We start from the raw sequence: 16,968 nt of genomic DNA on the forward strand, positions 1-16,968 counted from the left end.
GAAAGGTAATGCTGTTTTTTTTCACACACTTGAGTCCACATCACCTTAGGGCAACAGTTGGCATATGTCTTTGTTCTGTCATTTTGTTTTTATTTATTTGTTTGTTTGGGGTTTTTTTTGGTTTTAGTTTGTGTTTGTTTGGTTGATTGGTTGGTTGGTATGGTATGGTTTTTTGAGACAGGATTTCTCTGTGTAGCCCTGGATGACCTGGATCTCACTGTGCTGACCAGGCTGGCCTTGAACTCAGAGATCCTCACGCCTTTGCTTTCCGAGTACTGGAATTAAAGGCATGTGCAGTACCATTGCCTGGCTGGGTTCTTTGTTCTTAAGAGTCCACACACAATGAAGAGAATATTGGGAAGCCTTTAAAAGGAGCTGGGAAATAAACTCCTAGTTCTGCTCCTTGCACTCCATGGTCTTCAGAAATGTGGCAATTGGCAGGGATGTGGAAGACCTCTGGGGTAAGGTGGATCTGACAGCCTCTAATTGATGGCAGTCTCCCTTCCCCTCCCATGTGCTTTCCCACGGGGAGTGGAGACTGAAAGACTAATGTTTATGAGACTGTAGCTGTACACTAGGAGCAGGGTAGTCGTTTGCTCCGTGCGATCGCCTAACCCCAGGACCTCTCATCAACAAAGAAGAGGCAGCTGCTCACTCTGATCATAGGGCTTCAAGAATATTCTGCATAGATAGAAAGTCTTTCTCTTTAGACTGTAGCAACAACTCACATGCCCGGATACAATTTGAAAGGCCTCACTTTTGATGTCTGTGGCAAAAAAGAAGACAGTACTTTTTTCTTAGATTATTGGATATTTGGAACTGGACCGATGAGTGTGCTGTGCTCAGGTGCATGGTCCTAGCCTTTGTTTTGTTTATTGGAGGATAGAGAGTCCCGCGAGGACTTGAACTCTTAAAGTCTTTGTGTTCGCCTGGATAATCACTCTGCACACCACCTGCTGGGGATTTATTTCGTTTCCAATTCGCAAAAAGAAAAAAAAAAGGATCTTTGGTTGTCTAGACAAGTTGCAAGGATTAATGCCCGTGAATGCTTTCATATCCTCAGATTCCAGGTGAAATGGGCAGTGGCGTGGAAGAAACGCAGGGTGGTAGGGGCAGAAGTGCCGAACTCCTGAGAGCATCTCTTGAATTACTACCCCCTAGTTTTGTTTGGGTCTCTGCTACCCACAGCTGTTCACCCTGAGCACCTGGTGACCAGCCCTTCACTCAAGTGGCTTTGGGGTGTCTACTTTCGGCCCTAGGGTTAATGGTGAAAGTCGGAGACCAGGTGGGGCGCCCACACGCGTCCCAGACCTGGGTGGGCGTCCGAGGTGAGGGGGCGCTCTTTGGGCAGCAGTGAGCTGGTGGCGGGCGGAGAGCTGCCAGACTGACAGAGAGGCCGGCCGGAGTGGGGGCCGTTCCGTTGCCGCCGTCGCTGCCGCCGCCGCTGTGATGCGAAGCAGGAGCTGCGCTGGGCGGTGGAGTCAGAGCTGGGGCGCGGGAGCACGAGCTGCAACATCAGCACCAGCGGCGGCGGCGGCAGCACCTGCAGCAGCTCCCGGGCCCCGCGCTTTGATCTACGCCCCGCGGCGCCGGGAGCCGCCGCCCCGCGCTCTCTATGGATGTCAAGGCGGCCCCCAACGGGGTAGCCACTATCGAGGACCGGATCCTGCGGATTACTGGCTACTATGGCTATTACCCGGGTTACTCCAGCCAGAAAAGTAAGACGCCGGGAGGCCGTCCTGAACGAGATGAGGGTGGGAGGTGGGCGCTCCGGGGAGCGGGGAGCGGTGCGGGAGGGCGCATGGTGGGACACCTGCAGCGGAGGTTTGCGCGTCACTATCACATGCCTGGCCTTTTGAACCTTTGGGGCGAAAAGTATGTCCGCCGTCCGCTGTCCTAGGTGCTGAACATTGAGGCAGTCATGGGGGCTGGCTGCTTGAACCCAGGAGTTTGGGGACAGTCTCAGAGTGGGGGGTGGAGGCGTGCAGAGAACAGGACGAGCGCTCCTGATTGTCGTCGGTCAGCTCACTGGTGGCTGATTTACGCCTGGAGGAGGCTAACATGGCTGTTTCACTAGCTGACCATCAGTCCTTGGGCTACTCACTTGGAAAGGCTTTACTGAGTGCTGGGGTTCTCTCACCTGGAGCTGGGGACAAAGGCGGTGGGGATATTAGTTGGTTGCAGCTGGACTGGCTGGGTGGGTCAGCTTGTTCACCATGGGCCGTGAGATGTTGCCAGCATGGAAACTGGTCATGATAAAACGTCCTTAGAAGGTCCTCCGTGCTGGGCAAAGAAAGGACCTGCTTAGGTACCTGAATTGCGAGCTTGTAGCGAGAAATCATGCAAAAGGCGGGCAGAGTGGGATTGGGAAGTGAGACACAGCCACCCGCCCCCGCTGAACATCAGGGCCACCACTGAGCTGTTGGATTCTAGTTTTATTCCGCCTAGGCTGAGATGCTCTCAGGCTTTGGGAGCAATTTTACACACACACACACACACACACACACACACACACACACACACACACACACACACACACCATGCTGTTGAGAACAGGAGTGACAGAAGCCAGTGAGGGGCTCTATGTTCCAAGTCTCTACATTCTATTTTCTTGACATATAAACCCACCACTATATCTGCTGGGGTTAGTTCTGCCAACCACCAAAGTGAAGCCTGTTTTTTGTTTGTTTGCTTGTCTGTTTGTTTGCTTATTTTTGTTTTCTGAACTGGGAGAGTAGCTTCACTTTCATTTCCATGCAGGTGTTATTTCAGTTTTTTTAATCAAAGCATTTCTGCCAAAAAAGAAGGAACTTAACTGATGTTTTTGCTATTATTTTTAACCAAATGCATTTTATATGCATTTCTGATTGATATTTTTTCCCTGACAGCTTGGGATGCCACCAATATTACAGAATCTGTGTGAAGCATGGGACCCCCCTCTAATCTTGACACATAGATGAAAAGTCACTTCATTTCCCATGCAACTCTATCAGTATGAGAGCATTGTCCTGTGGGACATCCTCATACAGATATTTTCCAGTTTAATATTTTATCTCCTCCCAGGAAAGGCCTGTCTACTTTGGATGTTTCTGTCTAGCTGTTTTTAGCAATAGAGGCTTACATTATTCATTTCCATACAAAAGTAATTATATAGTGTTAGAATTTTCTGGAAGGAAAATAACATGCTGTGGAACATTCTTTGAAATCTTTTTACTACAAACTCACAATTTTGTAGTTTTTTCCTTTCCTATTGGCAAAGGTTGTTTTCTTTAACCCTAGACACGTGGACTGAAATCTTGACTAGATCTTGTATAAATGACTTGAATGTCACCTTTGAATATTTAAATTAGAAACCAAGCATTTGGGTGGTCAAGAGAATGTAGAACTTGTCTCTAAAATTACAGAGTATTATAATTTCTGTGACAATGGTACTTTGGTTAATGAAGAGCAACCCAGAAAGAATACTGGGAAAGTGGCATTTTAGATAAGAACATGTTCATATTTTATTTTTGTACTTGCTCAAAGAGCTGCACATGTTTCATTTGCAAGACAATAACAGAGCAAAAAAAAAGGAAGTGCATTGGCCAAGGCTGTAACTGGAAGCAAAATGTGGGGGGGGGGGGGATAAAGATACTTTTGGCATTGCTATTAGTGGTGGGCACTTGACTAAATTCAGGCTGCATTGTTCAATCAGTAACGATAGCAAATTTCTGAAGAACAGAGCACTAAGGGTAGTCAATTTAAATCTCAGAATATACACTCTATCACAGCAAGAGAGACATTGCCATTTTGTACACACACACACACACACACAGAGAGAGAGAGAGAGAGAGAGAGAGAGAGAGAGAGAGAGAGAGAGAGAGAGAGAAGAGGAAGCTGGAAGAAGGCCAGGAAACCAAACACCATGAAATAATCCTGCCCTTAATGCAATCTTCAACTAGTAAACAAACACATTGAACCAACCAGTACAATCTGGTCAATTGATTTAGCTGCCACCAGGAGCAACAGCTTGGGGAAGTCTGGAGGCTTCTATTTAGAAACAAGCTCCAGCAAGGAGTATCAGATGTGTAAAGGTAAGAAGGCTTTTCTGTTCTGACTCATCACATAGGTGATATTCAGGATGGGGTGCTCTCTAGAGATCCATGCTGCTTGCCAAAAAGGACATAGATGGGGGCTCACTTTTGCAAAATATGTCAATATTAGCCTTGTGGTAATTTACCCTGTTTGTAAACTTGAATCCCATCCAGAACAAACTCTTATAGGGTAAAGAGATGAAGGAATGCAATCAAATATAAAGAAATTAAGATATTCTATGGGTCACTGGTCCATCAAAAAATTCTGTTTAATTTACTGATCAGTTTACTGAGCACACACACACACACACACGAAACAGGATAAATGCTAATCAAAGTACATTGGGTAACCTTGAGTTATCTGTGATTGATCGCGTAGGAGGAACAGACTCTCTCCTTATTAATTGTTAACTGAGCAATTCCTACGTGCAAGGAATGGGTCAGGAAAGTGTTTTCATGTTTAGAGTTTGAGTTTCCATGAGGAAAGAACCAGAAAATAACCTTATAAATATGTTTTGTACATGTCAAGGTGATAGTGATTTTCAAAAGGGCTGAAATGGGGGTCGGCAGAACTTTCAGGATGTTAAATAGGAACAATTAAGCAGAGGTGTGGGAACTGTGGAGGAGTCAGTCATGTGGACGTCAGGAGGAAGACGTTCCAGGCAGTGGGGCCAGCCAGTCGTATGCACCTGTTTGGCATGGCAGAGAAACAGTAAGTGGGCCTTGCATGGTGGACTTGCAGTGAGCTACTGGAAGAGTATCCTGGAGATAAAGAGAGTCAGATGAAATAGAACCTTATAGGCTCTTGATAGTTGTTTGGGTTGTTATCTGAATGGCATGGGGAACCTTGCTTGGGTGCTGAAAATGGAATATGATAATTTGGCTTGCTTTTCAAAAGGATCAGTTACATCAATTAGTATATTATTTTGGTAACCTAGGTGAGAGATGATGGGGGCCTGAATGAATGCATTGGAGGTGGTGGTAAGTGTTCAGACTCAGAGCCAATAAGATCTCCTGGTGAACTATTTCTGGTATTGATAAGAAAGAGAAAAATAAAACATGGTTTGGGGTTTGACTAATCTTGAACTGTCAAGAGCAGTTGTGTGGAAAGCTTCATGATGGATAATGTTTCAGATATTCTAGATATGCTGGAGAAGCGGGTAAGTTCAGAGTTTCAAGAAGTCTGGTTGGAGATGCATTGGGGTTGTCCAGCATTTGACTGTGTTTTTTTTTCTTTTTTAAGTCTGAGACAGAGTGAGATCTCCCAGGAGTGTTTGTAGAGCAGAGATGAGGTACAAGGACTGAACCTGGGAGCCCTCTGGCATTGGGAGGTCAGGAGGAAAAATAAAAACCATTAAAGGAGGGCAAGACAGCATTCCAGGGAAGATAGGAGGAGACTTCTGAAATACAATGCAGTGGAAACCAGTGTTTCGGAAGGAACAGGAATGTCAAGTATAATGAAGCCGACAACTGACTGCATTCGGCAAAAAAGGGCCATAGAGACTTAATGAAACTATCGACATGTGTTGATCATATGCACTAGAATGCGTATAAAAGAGGCTTAGAGGGAAAAATTGGGAACCATAAATATAGATTCTTCAAGGATTTTGTTCAAAAGGAAGAGAAGAAATGAAGGCAGTCGGGTCAAGAAGGAGTTAAAGTAGCTGGACAGTGGTGGCTCACGCCTTTAATCCCAGAACTCAGGAGGCAGAGGCAGGTGGATCTCTGTGAGTTCAAGGCCAGCCTGGTCTACAAGAGCTAGTTATAGGACAGCCAAGGCTGTTACACAGAGAAACCCTGTCTCAAAAACCCAAAAATAAATAAATAGACAGACAGACAGACAGACAGACAGACAGATTAAAAATTACTAAGACATTTACACGGAAAGGTGAATGACTCAATAGACAAAAGTTAGTGATGTCAGCGAGACAGAATATAGAAATGGCATTATTTTAAGAGGAATATGGGGAGAGGAAAGATGTGAATCAGGCTCTAGAAGATGGATCGCCGAAATGGTGGTGGCCTTTTGAACTTCTTTTCTGAGTGTTTCAGTGTTCTCCAGACTGCAAGAAAAACCATCACCTGAATGTGGATGTGAAGGAGGTAACAGAGGTTGTCAGGGAGGAAAAGCATGAACTGGTAAAGCAAACAGACAAGTAGATGAACCATGCAATCTTAGGGGTCACCAGATATTTCAAATTTCCGGTCATAGATTTAAACTGAGACTAGTCAATAGATTATCTTTTTTTCTGACACAACAAAGGCATGGGATGAGTGAAGAGGGTTTAAACTGAGTTGGAGAAGGTTATCCATGCGTTTAATAACAATAACATGGCAAATGAATTGTTTCTAAGGAGACAGTATATGACTGAACATGGAGCTTAAAGCTGGCAGAAGCAGAGAGGACAGAAGATAAAGACAATCAGGGGCAGTTGGTGGAAACATGAGGGGTTGAAGGTCTCAACATCATGAGAAACTGGTGGAATAAAGTGAGGAGTTATGTGGTTAGAGGGAGGGCTGAAATATAGGGTTAAATGGGACATGGGGCACTTCTCTATTGACATAAAGCTCCTTGTTTGTCAGAGAGGTCTGGAATCACTGTCTGGAATCTCACCATAGCTCTGCTGTAGGTCAGTCTTGGCTATCCAGAGACCAGGAGCCCTTCTCAGAAGGATCCATCAGGAACTTCGAAAAACCCTCCTACTTACCACTGAGTGCAGACAGCCAGTAGTCTTTCTTTGACCCATGCTTTTGCTCTTGTCTTGTTTTCCTATGTAGACTGAGATTGAGTTCTACAGTGATATTCTATTAGCAACTGAAGACTTGTAGTAAGCCCTGCACCCTTGCTCTAGGCCAGGTCTGACCATACTCTATCCAAAGAACTCTTCCCACTTCTAGGAGAGAAGAATTTAAATATGTTTGCCATCAAGAAATGATAAATTTTAAGGTGACAGATCAATATTATCTGATATGATCACTTCCCAATGTATAAGAAAAACATTAAAATATACCATTGTGCCTCAGAAATATGTATCATATACGTCAATCAAAATAGAAGGAAAGAATTTCATCTACTTCTGACGCTTGGTTCTGAGTGTGCCAGTGACTGCTTCAACTCAGCAATTTCCAAGGTCCTGCTTACTTTCTGCTTTATCCAGTTGAGCTCACTCAATCTCAGGCTTCTCCATATCTTACACAAATGTACTCTTAGGCCCCTCTATTTTCTACATCCAAGCTCATTATTCCACACTTCCTAGTAGCACACCTACCAGAATGTCCTCCAGACACGTCACATACAGAAACAAGTCATCATTCTGCATTTTTCCTTTTTGTTATGCTTGTTGGCTTCCAATAACTGTACAGAATCAATCACCCACACCAGAGTTCTGGAGTTCTTTCCCATGTCTGTCCTTTCCTTTTGTAGTTAATAAGTCCTGTCTGTTCTACTCCAGTCATGTTTTCTGTTCCTCCTGCCCCTTCTGCAAACGTCTGTGCATCCAACTTCCCTAACTGAATACCTGGAATAATCTTTCATTTTCTGTGAAATAAAATCCAAAGTCTTTAGGATGTCACGATTCAAGCCCAGCTTATGAATTCTATTTTAGTACACACATTCTTCTCCATCCAAACTGCCAAATAATGCATGCTTACTGCAGAAGATCTGGAAGGCACAGAAACAAAGAGAGATTAGGAGAAAATTATTCATAATTTTACCACCCAGAGGTGATTAGTGCCAACACTTTAGTATCCATCCTTTCGATTTTTATAACTTCACATGTACATGTTTTTATTTTATACCAAACATTTTTCCTATTTGTCTATATCAGTAACTTGATTTTAATTTATTTACCCTTTCTCATCTATGCAAGCATCTTAACCTATTTAACTAATCACCGGCATGTGCTTTTGGGCCTACTTTTTCTTCTCTCATATCCTATCTGGTCTCTACGCACCCTGCTCTGAGTCCCATCAAAAACTAGATGGCTGTTTTAATGACATTATTGCCTACACGTGTTTTTTTCTTTCTCTGAGCCTTATTAAACACTGGCCCTGAAGCACTCCTCCCAGGCCCAGGTGCCCCTCCTAGCAGGGAAAGCTCCTATTTATCTGCAAAGTCTCTGTTTCAAATGCTGTCTTGAGGAAGAGTCTGCTGGCCCCAGGCTGGGTTCATCCTCCCTCTGGGTTCCCAGTGTTCTGGACTCACGTCTCCTATGGCACTTAGTCAGCTGTCAGCTGTAGGTTTTGCATGAGACTGTCCAGTTCTCGGGGTCTGGAAAGGACAGGAACCTACTTTTATTTCAACTTGGGCAAGTTGCTCAACTCTGTCAAGTGTTGATGCTAGTGAATGAATGATTTCAGCTTCCTTTGAAAAAAAATTACCTTTTCCATTGTGAAAGAAACAAGGCAGGGTGGTGGTACTGGGAGGACAAGAAATGACTCGCCAGTGACTGAGTCAAGAGGAATGCTCCAAACATCAGTCAGTGATCAGCTAACCTCATGACTGAAGCTTGCGAACTCCTGAGTCCTTATGGCTGCCTTAAGGTTTTCTGTTTTAGAGTAAAGAAATAAAAGGTAATTGCTAAACATACAGAAGACTGTACATTTATGAAAAGCAAAAGAAGGAAAATGGAGTTCCCTCCTCTTTAGAAATGGTCCTATTGATCCTTGGGACACAATATTAATGTATATCCCAAGTGCTTCCTCCACGGTGAGTTATGCAATTGCATCTCACTAGTGAAATAATAGCAATAGATATTTATTTCTGTTTATATTTAGTGTATATCCTGGCGACAAGTTTTGTGCTTCTTTATATATGAGGGGTGAGTCTTGTAAGCAGTTACAAATAAGTGCCACTGACATGCATCACTGACCAGAATTTTTGCTGTGATGTTGTAGTATGGTGTTGTAATTTATTATAGTGTGTATTTGTATTGAAAACACAAAGGTAAAATTAACTGGACAAATATATTGTGGTGATTTGAATAAAAACACCCCGAAAGGCTCATAGGGAGTGGCACTGTTAGGAGGTGTGGCCTTGTTAGAGTGGGTGTGACTTTGTTGGAAAAAGTGCATCACTAGGGGACGGGCTTTGAGGTCTCAAACATTCATGCCAGATATAGTGTGATACTCCCTTCCTGCTGCCTGCTGATGTAGAATGCTCATCTCCTTCTTCAGCACCATATCTGCCTGCAAACCACCATGCTTCCCTCTATGATGATGGACTAAACCTGTGAACTGTAAGCCAGCCCCAATGAAATGGTTTCCTTTATAGGAGTTACCGCAGTCATGGTGCCTCTTCACAGCAATAAAACCCTAAGACCCACATTATACAATGCCACTGCTATTTACCCACATTAGGTTTAGCATTACACTTCTCACATATGTTGGTTGCCTATTATGACCCTTTGAATACTGAGATCTAACCTGAAGGCCATAAACTTTGGCAACAGGAAAACACAGAATGGCATGCCTGTATAATTAGCCACATGGCAGCCTTTTAAATTTGTGTACAAAGATTAATTTATCCACGTTGTTTCTGTAAAAAGAGGTCATAAGATCTGTTTCACAGTGTATTGTTTCTGGCTTCTGATGACACTGATCAAAACGAACTCAGGGAAGACAGGGTTTGGTTCATTGTCCTTCAGTGAGAGAAGCCAGGACAGGAACTCAAGCAGAAACCTGGAGGCAGGGACTGAAGCGGGCACCATAGAGGAGTGCCTCTCACTGGCTTGCTTCCCTGATGTTTTCCAGGACAACCTGCTCAGGTACAATATTGCCCACAGTTTTCTGCACCCTTCTCTCAAGTAGGATCTCAAAAATAGCCCCACAGGCATGTCCACAGTTGAATATGATGGAGCAGCTCCTCAGTTGAGGGTCTTTCTCCCGGGGTGTGTCAAGTTGACCGCCAAGATTAGCTACCACACAAGTGGTTGAGAGGACTATATAAATAAGCCACAGAAAATAGCTGGCTATTGATGCCCAATTCAATATATGAAAGTGGCTAAGATTTTGGAGGAAATTAAGTAAATAGATATGTAGTTCCAAAGGAACTCATTTTTTCCTTAAGTAAATTATTTGTTTCTTTTTATTCACAGAGCATTTTGCAAGGTTATGGCAAAAATGTATGTTATTGAACTGTTAAAGGCAATTTGCTAATTATGATATTCACAATGCCTGTTTTGTGGACATTGCCTTCCCCTCCATTTATTTGTGATTGACCCAATGCTGTAACCAAAACATTTCTACATGGACTGTACCAAGACATATTTTATTTTAAATATACTTAAATTCATTTGTCACAAATGTTTGCATCATAGACTAATCCAAAAAGAGGGGAGAAAATCCAGAATTGACAAGAAATAGCATGAGTCTGCATGTCCGGAGATGCAGGAACTCAGGCACCAAAGTGGCAAAGGGGGCTGGAGAGAGAAGGGAGAGGAGAAGAGTGGACTCCCAGAGACAGGCTGTAGGCCCAGAATGGGTGCGGTGCAGGTTGCATAAGAGGCAATGGAGGAAGTGATAGGTAAGGCAAACTTGGTAATGGTCTATGGAAAGTAGCATTCTTCTTCTCTGTGGACTTTTAAGGGGAAGTGCTTTCTAGATGCTGTTTCTACAGCAGTAAATATAACGAACGGGCTGTGTCATGCTGTGGTTAAAAAATATCATTGCAGTCCCTAGAGTTATAGTTTTTTAAGTTAAAAGTCGTTAATTACTTCTAAAAATAGAGGAATATAAAGAAGAAGAAAAATGATCTTTCTTTCTTAACATAACTACTGATATTTTGGTTAATTTCTTTCCAATCTTCTTAAATACATATAGGGCTTCATGTCTTGATCTTTGAACAAAGAGAAACTATAGTGTTACTATTGTAGCCAAAATTCTAACTCTCTCTCTCTCTCTCTCTCTCTCTCTCTCTCTCCCTGCTTTTTAAAAATACTTTTTTTGATTATGATTTGCTTAACTGCTTTGAGAGGCCAAATTGAATTCTTTCAGAGCTCTTGGCTTATAGAATTTGTACAAACTGGTTCTCAGTCATTTGAGACTAAATACAATGGAAAGACCTGAAGTGTTAATAATGGCTTGTTTGGTTTGGAAGCTGTTGAAGGGTCCTGTGGTGTCTCCGTGGGTTTGAAGCATAAGAATAAACTGCTATAAGTGGGAATCAAGCAGTATCCTGTGATTGGGAAAGCAGGAAGCCCTCCCTCTTTTCTGGTAGGTGTTCTTCATCTTTTCTCTGCAGCAGGCTGGCTTCTCTGTTTCCTTGCCCAAATGGTCAAAAATAGCCACTGCCACCAGTTTTAGTGTTTACATGTCCTCTATTCAAGAGCACAGACAGATTGAGCAAGAATCTCTTACTTCTAAATCCAGATTCTTGGGAAAAGCCACTCTTTGTTCCAATTTATGGCACATGGCATACTCTAGATGCTATCGATTGTGGTAGGGCAGACTTACCGCATCCTGGCTACCAGACTGGCCTGAAATATTGATGGTGGGAGCAGGGGAGTTTTTAGGGAAAAGGATCAGTTGTCCAGAAAGTTATTTAATCTAGGGCTGATAGATAGCACAAACAGTTTTTGTTGTGCGGGCCCAAGGCCCTGAATTTGATCTCCAGAACCCATGTAAGACAAATGTGTACATGCTTATAATCCCAAATTTTGGGAAGTATATACAAGCAGATGCCTAGGGCTCACTGCCTAGGCTAATGGATGAGTCCCAAGTCAAAGAGAGACATTGTCTCATAAAACAAGGGGACAGAGCCTCAGGAATGGTCCCTGATGTTAATCTCTAGCCTTCACACACAGACCCTGTATGAGAGCCCCTTCTTCCCAAGTTTTCATCTGTTCTTCTCGTCCTGATAGTCTTTTAACATGGATCTACATCATGTTTAGTGAAGTGATAGACACTGTCCAATCTTACAAACTTGAAAATTTCAGGTGTCTGCCGAGGGTGAAGTTTCTAGACCACTTGCAAATAGCACTGCAGGTTGCTTATGAAGCCTTATGGAGGGTCACCAAGTTAAATCAAACTTGGAAGACATATTTCTTTTTCTAGGTCAGAGAGGGAAACATGCCAGTGCCCTTGGACTCAGCGTACTGTAATCAAGGATGGCCTTTAACACTGTATATTTTAAACAGGGGTTGAAAAATACAGTCTTTTGTAGCCTGGGGTTTGCTAGTTTTAGACTTGGGCTAGAGCCAAGATGGCCCTAGTGAGGTGTCAATAATGTTTTCTCAGTCCTGAAAATTGGACATAGAAAGTAAGATTGTTTTGCCTTAGGAAAGATGAGATTCCTAAGGCTGTGGGAGGATGAAAGTTTTGCTACAGCCACCTCACCATGCTCCACACCAAACGGTGACTGTCTTGAGCTTTTGCTCTTGCCTGTGTTTAATTGCAGGCATTTAAGAGGTAAGATTCAGACCCAAGTGAGTTCAAAAATTATTTGGAGCACCATCATCCCTGCTTAGAATCAGGGAGGTAAGTTCTACAAAAGTGGCATGCACACCTGAAATTGTGCCATTAGAGTTGCCAGAACTTGTTAGAACATAAATACTGGGAAGTTGAGAAAGTTTTCGTTTTCAATTTTACCTTATAACTGCGAACACATGAAGTGAATTGCTTGGTTTGATCTTTCTGATCCACGTCCAATTAGTAGCCACGGTGATTTAGAATAATGTTGGTGGGTTTGTTGTTGCTGTTAAAACGTACCTTTCTATGTAGCCCAAGGTGATCTTGAACTTGAGGTCCTCATGCTTCCACCTTCTAAGTGAAGTTACGGCTTGGCACCATCATCATGCTCACCCCATGGCCATCTCTCCAGAGCTTCACTTGGTTCTTCCCATTCCTCTGGTTAAGGTCTCTAGAGGTGTGGCCATTTGAGTGAGAAGGTCCCTCATGGGGTCAGTTATTCAAACACTTGGTCCCCAGTTGGTCACACTGTTTGAGGGGTTTAAGTTTGTCACTGTAGGTGGGCGTTGAGCACTTAAAACCCCTTATCTCTCCCTCTTTGCTCTCTACTCCCTGCTTGGTTTTGAGGATACAGCTCTCAACTTTCTTCAGTGGCCTTGCTTGTTGCCATGCCTCCTGCATTAATAGAATCTTATTCTTCTGGAACCATAGTCAAAAAAAACACTCTTTCCTCCATAAGTTGCTTTGATTATTATTTTTTAATAACAGCAACAGAAAAGTAACAAATATGAATGGTTTTGGAAGTTCTTCAGAAAACTATAAAATTCTGGACTCAGACCACAGAGTCCTGTGTAGCTGGCTTTTCAGCGGGCTCTGCTCCTTTCCACTCTAAGCTGGGTCATCTTGGCACAGGCTCCAGAACCTCCATGCCTTCAGACTGACAAGTACTTTCTTCTCTCTTCCTGGACTGCTACCTGGTGGCCTCCTCCTCACTTACCAGGCCTTTACTAAGTGCTGTCCCCTCAGAGGGGGCTTTTCAGCCGCGCACTCTATCGCCTCATGTTCTCTGCCTTTAGAACACTTACTGCAGCCTGCACTACAGCTCGTGTTCATTTTTGGGACTGTTTAATGTGTTCCCTGCCTGCTAGACTCTTAGTTCCCTCAGGGTAAGGATGGGTCCGTTTGTTCAGCATTGTGCTGCTAGCACAAAGAACAGTACATGTGTACTTTAGAAATCGTGTGGAATGGTTGAGCTTTATTAAAAACTTCAAGTAGACTCAAACAACCTTTGTGTTTGGAATATCTGAGGTGTACAGGGAAGTTATGACTGTAGCACGGAGTGTTCTCATGTTCCCCTCACTCCGCTTTGCCCACTGTGAGCACTGCACCACAATGTTACACATGTCAAAGCTATAAACCCAATATCGGCACTTTGAAATTAATTAAATTCTAGACCGTAGTTGGCTTTCACTAGTTTATTTTTTTATTCATCTTCTCTTCCTTTCTGGCTTTTAAACTCTGGGCACTGCATTTAGTTGTTTTGTGTCTCAAGTAGAACTTAATGCATTGCATGTGGAATGAAATTTCAACTTTAAAGAAATTTGCTGGCTATTTTATGGCATGGATAAGGTTAGATTCTAAAATTTGACTACTAGTTTTCAAAATAATGTAGGATTAAAGTCATATTAGAAATGATCCATGATATGACATGATGTGGCATCTTAAGGACTCTTCTGCAAAATGGAACAGTGGGCTTTTTAAAAATATTTCAACTGTTTAATATTTGGAGGGACAAAGACATAGTTGAAAATATAAATAAAACTATGAATTATTAATTCACTCCAAACGTATACACATATGTATGCCAATTTTTATTTAGTTTATTTTATCATGTGGGAATTTTACTTCTTTAAACAGACTATTAAAATATAATTCCATTGAATTGTATCTGCTTTTTATATTTTCTTATTATGTGTGTAAAGTATAATGATATTGCTTAGGAAACTGAAATAACTCAAACTTGTTAATTGACAAAGAACCTCAGTTTTACTCCAAATCTGATTTTAGTAAGAAAGTATCAGTGGTGTGGATGCTGCTGTTTGGAGTGGTCCAGACACAGTGGCCTGTATCCTGCCTTTGACATTCAGCCTCCACTTGATGAACTCTGAACAACTTCTAAACACTCTGGCTCATTAGGACGTGAATTAGTTACTTAGTTTAGAGGTCTCACTGCTTGTTTTGCAGGAAGAAGGTGGGCTTGCCTCAAGAAATACTAGATTTCCCAAAAGACCCTCGTAGGGAATGAGGCACATCATTTCATTCACACTCAAACCAAAGAAGAGGGTTTTGAGGAAAGGTCTGTACCAATGATGCTCTCTTTATCAGCAGTGAAGGAATGATGAAGTCATGTCTCAAAGTTGAGGTCATTCAAACAGAGTTAGCATTCAAATATCCCATAGCACATCCAGGTAGCCCCAAGTTTGTCCACAGAGACAAGCTATTGGGGACCTTATTCTCCCATGGATCTGAATCTCAAAAAATAACCTATGCTTTTTCAACTGTTTTATAATGGACACTGTAAAGCTCTGAGTAGAGAAATGTATTGACCTCACAGCTATCAAGAAAGCAACATCATGGGCAATCCTTCCTCTTGTTAAATTACACTAGGAGTGGGTTTCTCTTTTCTCTGAAAGGTGATACAAATGTCTTCCTAAACATCATTTAAAACTTCAAGCCATGGTTTCTTTAAACACAGAAGCGTCCACGTGGTCCAGGTAAATCCTACACTATCTTCACTTTCCTTACATCTCCTTGAAGGTAATGAGTTAGATCCTGATTCTGATAGTGCTGCCTTGAAAGCCAATGGGGACGGTTGCTTGTGGGGTCATTGACTATATTTCAGGTGCTCCTGCACATGGATGTACAAGGTGAAAAGCTGCATTGATGTGCAAAGACAGCTTCATCACCAAAGCAGTGCAACCTATTTCTCTCTTGAAGTACAGTTTTGCTTGGCCTTGCAACTCTTACTGCTTTCCAAAAGACTCACAGAGTGCTCACTTCCTTCAGATACTCACAAAGAGTCCTAGAAAATATGGAGTTTAAAGCTTTGTAAGGAACTCAGTTTTACTGGAAGAAAATAGCATAGTTGCTGGCTTCTCTAATATTTGCGTCAGAATTAATGCAAATGAGTAAGTTTGAGGAGAGGATTTTATTTGATAAAAGCATTGCTTCCATTTTTATCACCCGCTCTCACCACAGACCAGTTTACTGATCTTTTCCAAATCTCACTGGCTCCCAAAGTTTCACCAGATGATGAACGTTTGTGCTGCTCAGCAACCAGACAGAATACTTTAGGGTGCAAGTGAAAAGAACTCAACTTATACTGGGTAAGCAATAACAAAATTACTCTCTCGGATCATAGGAAGTGGTACATTTCTGACTTGGTAGCTGATGCTATAAGGAAGTAGCCAGGCTCTAGTTCTTGCTTTTTTTTTTTAACCTAATTTCTGTGTTGTACTTTTCAAAAGATATCTATCTATCTATCTATCTATCTATCTATCTATCTATCTATCTATCTATCTATCTCTACTTCTCTATCTCTTTTGCTCTCTTTCATTCTCCCTTTCTTTGTATTTCTTTCTTTGTTTGTTTCTTAAATCATTTTTAATTGATTATTTGAGAATTTCACATTATACATTGATTGCACTCACCTCCTAGTCTTTCCATGGCTGCCTCCCCTCCCTTATGACTTACCCCTCCACTTCAAATAAAGAAAAACAACTCCATTTTGTTCCGTTTATATACTCACTGAAATATGATCAAATTCCTAGTGACCTGGCCTCCAAGAGATGAGGAGCCTTTCTCTGCTGGCTTCCATGCCAGAAGCCATCAACTGGGAAAAGCCGTGGGGTATCAGAGAGGGACAGAGCCAACTCTGCCCTTCCTACTCTATCACCTGTGTTATGGGGCTGTCTTTCCTGCGCTCATTCCACTGTTGGCATGGTTGTGTGGCTGCCACTGAGGAGAGGGGCTTATAGTTCTCCCATGTTGAAGCCACAGCCAGTTCCTCTAAATTTTGTGGGGAAGAGGTCTTCTGTGAGAGATGGGCCTGCTCTTCCAGGAAGGACAGGATCAGTTCACCCATGCATTCTGACATTAAGTGTCTTCAGGCAGCAGGCCAGACCACAGACATCCACCTATGCTTAGATGATGACCTTGGCCACAGACATTAACTTGGTCCATGGCTGTTATCAAGACCATCGACCCATGCATGACCCTCATGAGTTTCAAGGGCCACTGGATCTCAACATGACCTCAGATGGCTACATGGTCCACCCACTTCAGGATGGCCCCCAGAGGCAGCAAAGCTCAAGGACATCACCAAAGCATCAGGCAATAGCACAGACTGCATACAGTCACGTGCATCTCAGATTTCATGGTGCCAGGGAACAAGAAGCATGAACCACAGGCATCAACATGGTCTCTTGGT

General features: G+C 42.7%; 1 protein-coding gene across 1 annotated transcript in view; it reads left to right on the forward strand.

Annotated features, from left to right (window-relative positions):
- The first annotated feature begins 1,485 nt into the window (after window positions 1-1,485).
- The window catches only part of Slc35f4 (solute carrier family 35 member F4), a 221,032-nt gene continuing 205,549 nt past the window's right edge, over window positions 1,486-16,968 (forward strand). The window contains exon 1 of the mRNA XM_075949106.1: window positions 1,486-1,718. Within this exon, the coding sequence (XP_075805221.1) occupies window positions 1,616-1,718 (103 nt within the window). The 5' untranslated portion in view covers window positions 1,486-1,615. The remainder of the gene's footprint in view (window positions 1,719-16,968) is intronic.

The sequence above is a fragment of the Microtus pennsylvanicus genome, chromosome 15 (genome assembly GCF_037038515.1).
Source record: "Microtus pennsylvanicus isolate mMicPen1 chromosome 15, mMicPen1.hap1, whole genome shotgun sequence".
NCBI classification, from domain to species: domain Eukaryota; kingdom Metazoa; phylum Chordata; class Mammalia; order Rodentia; family Cricetidae; genus Microtus; species Microtus pennsylvanicus.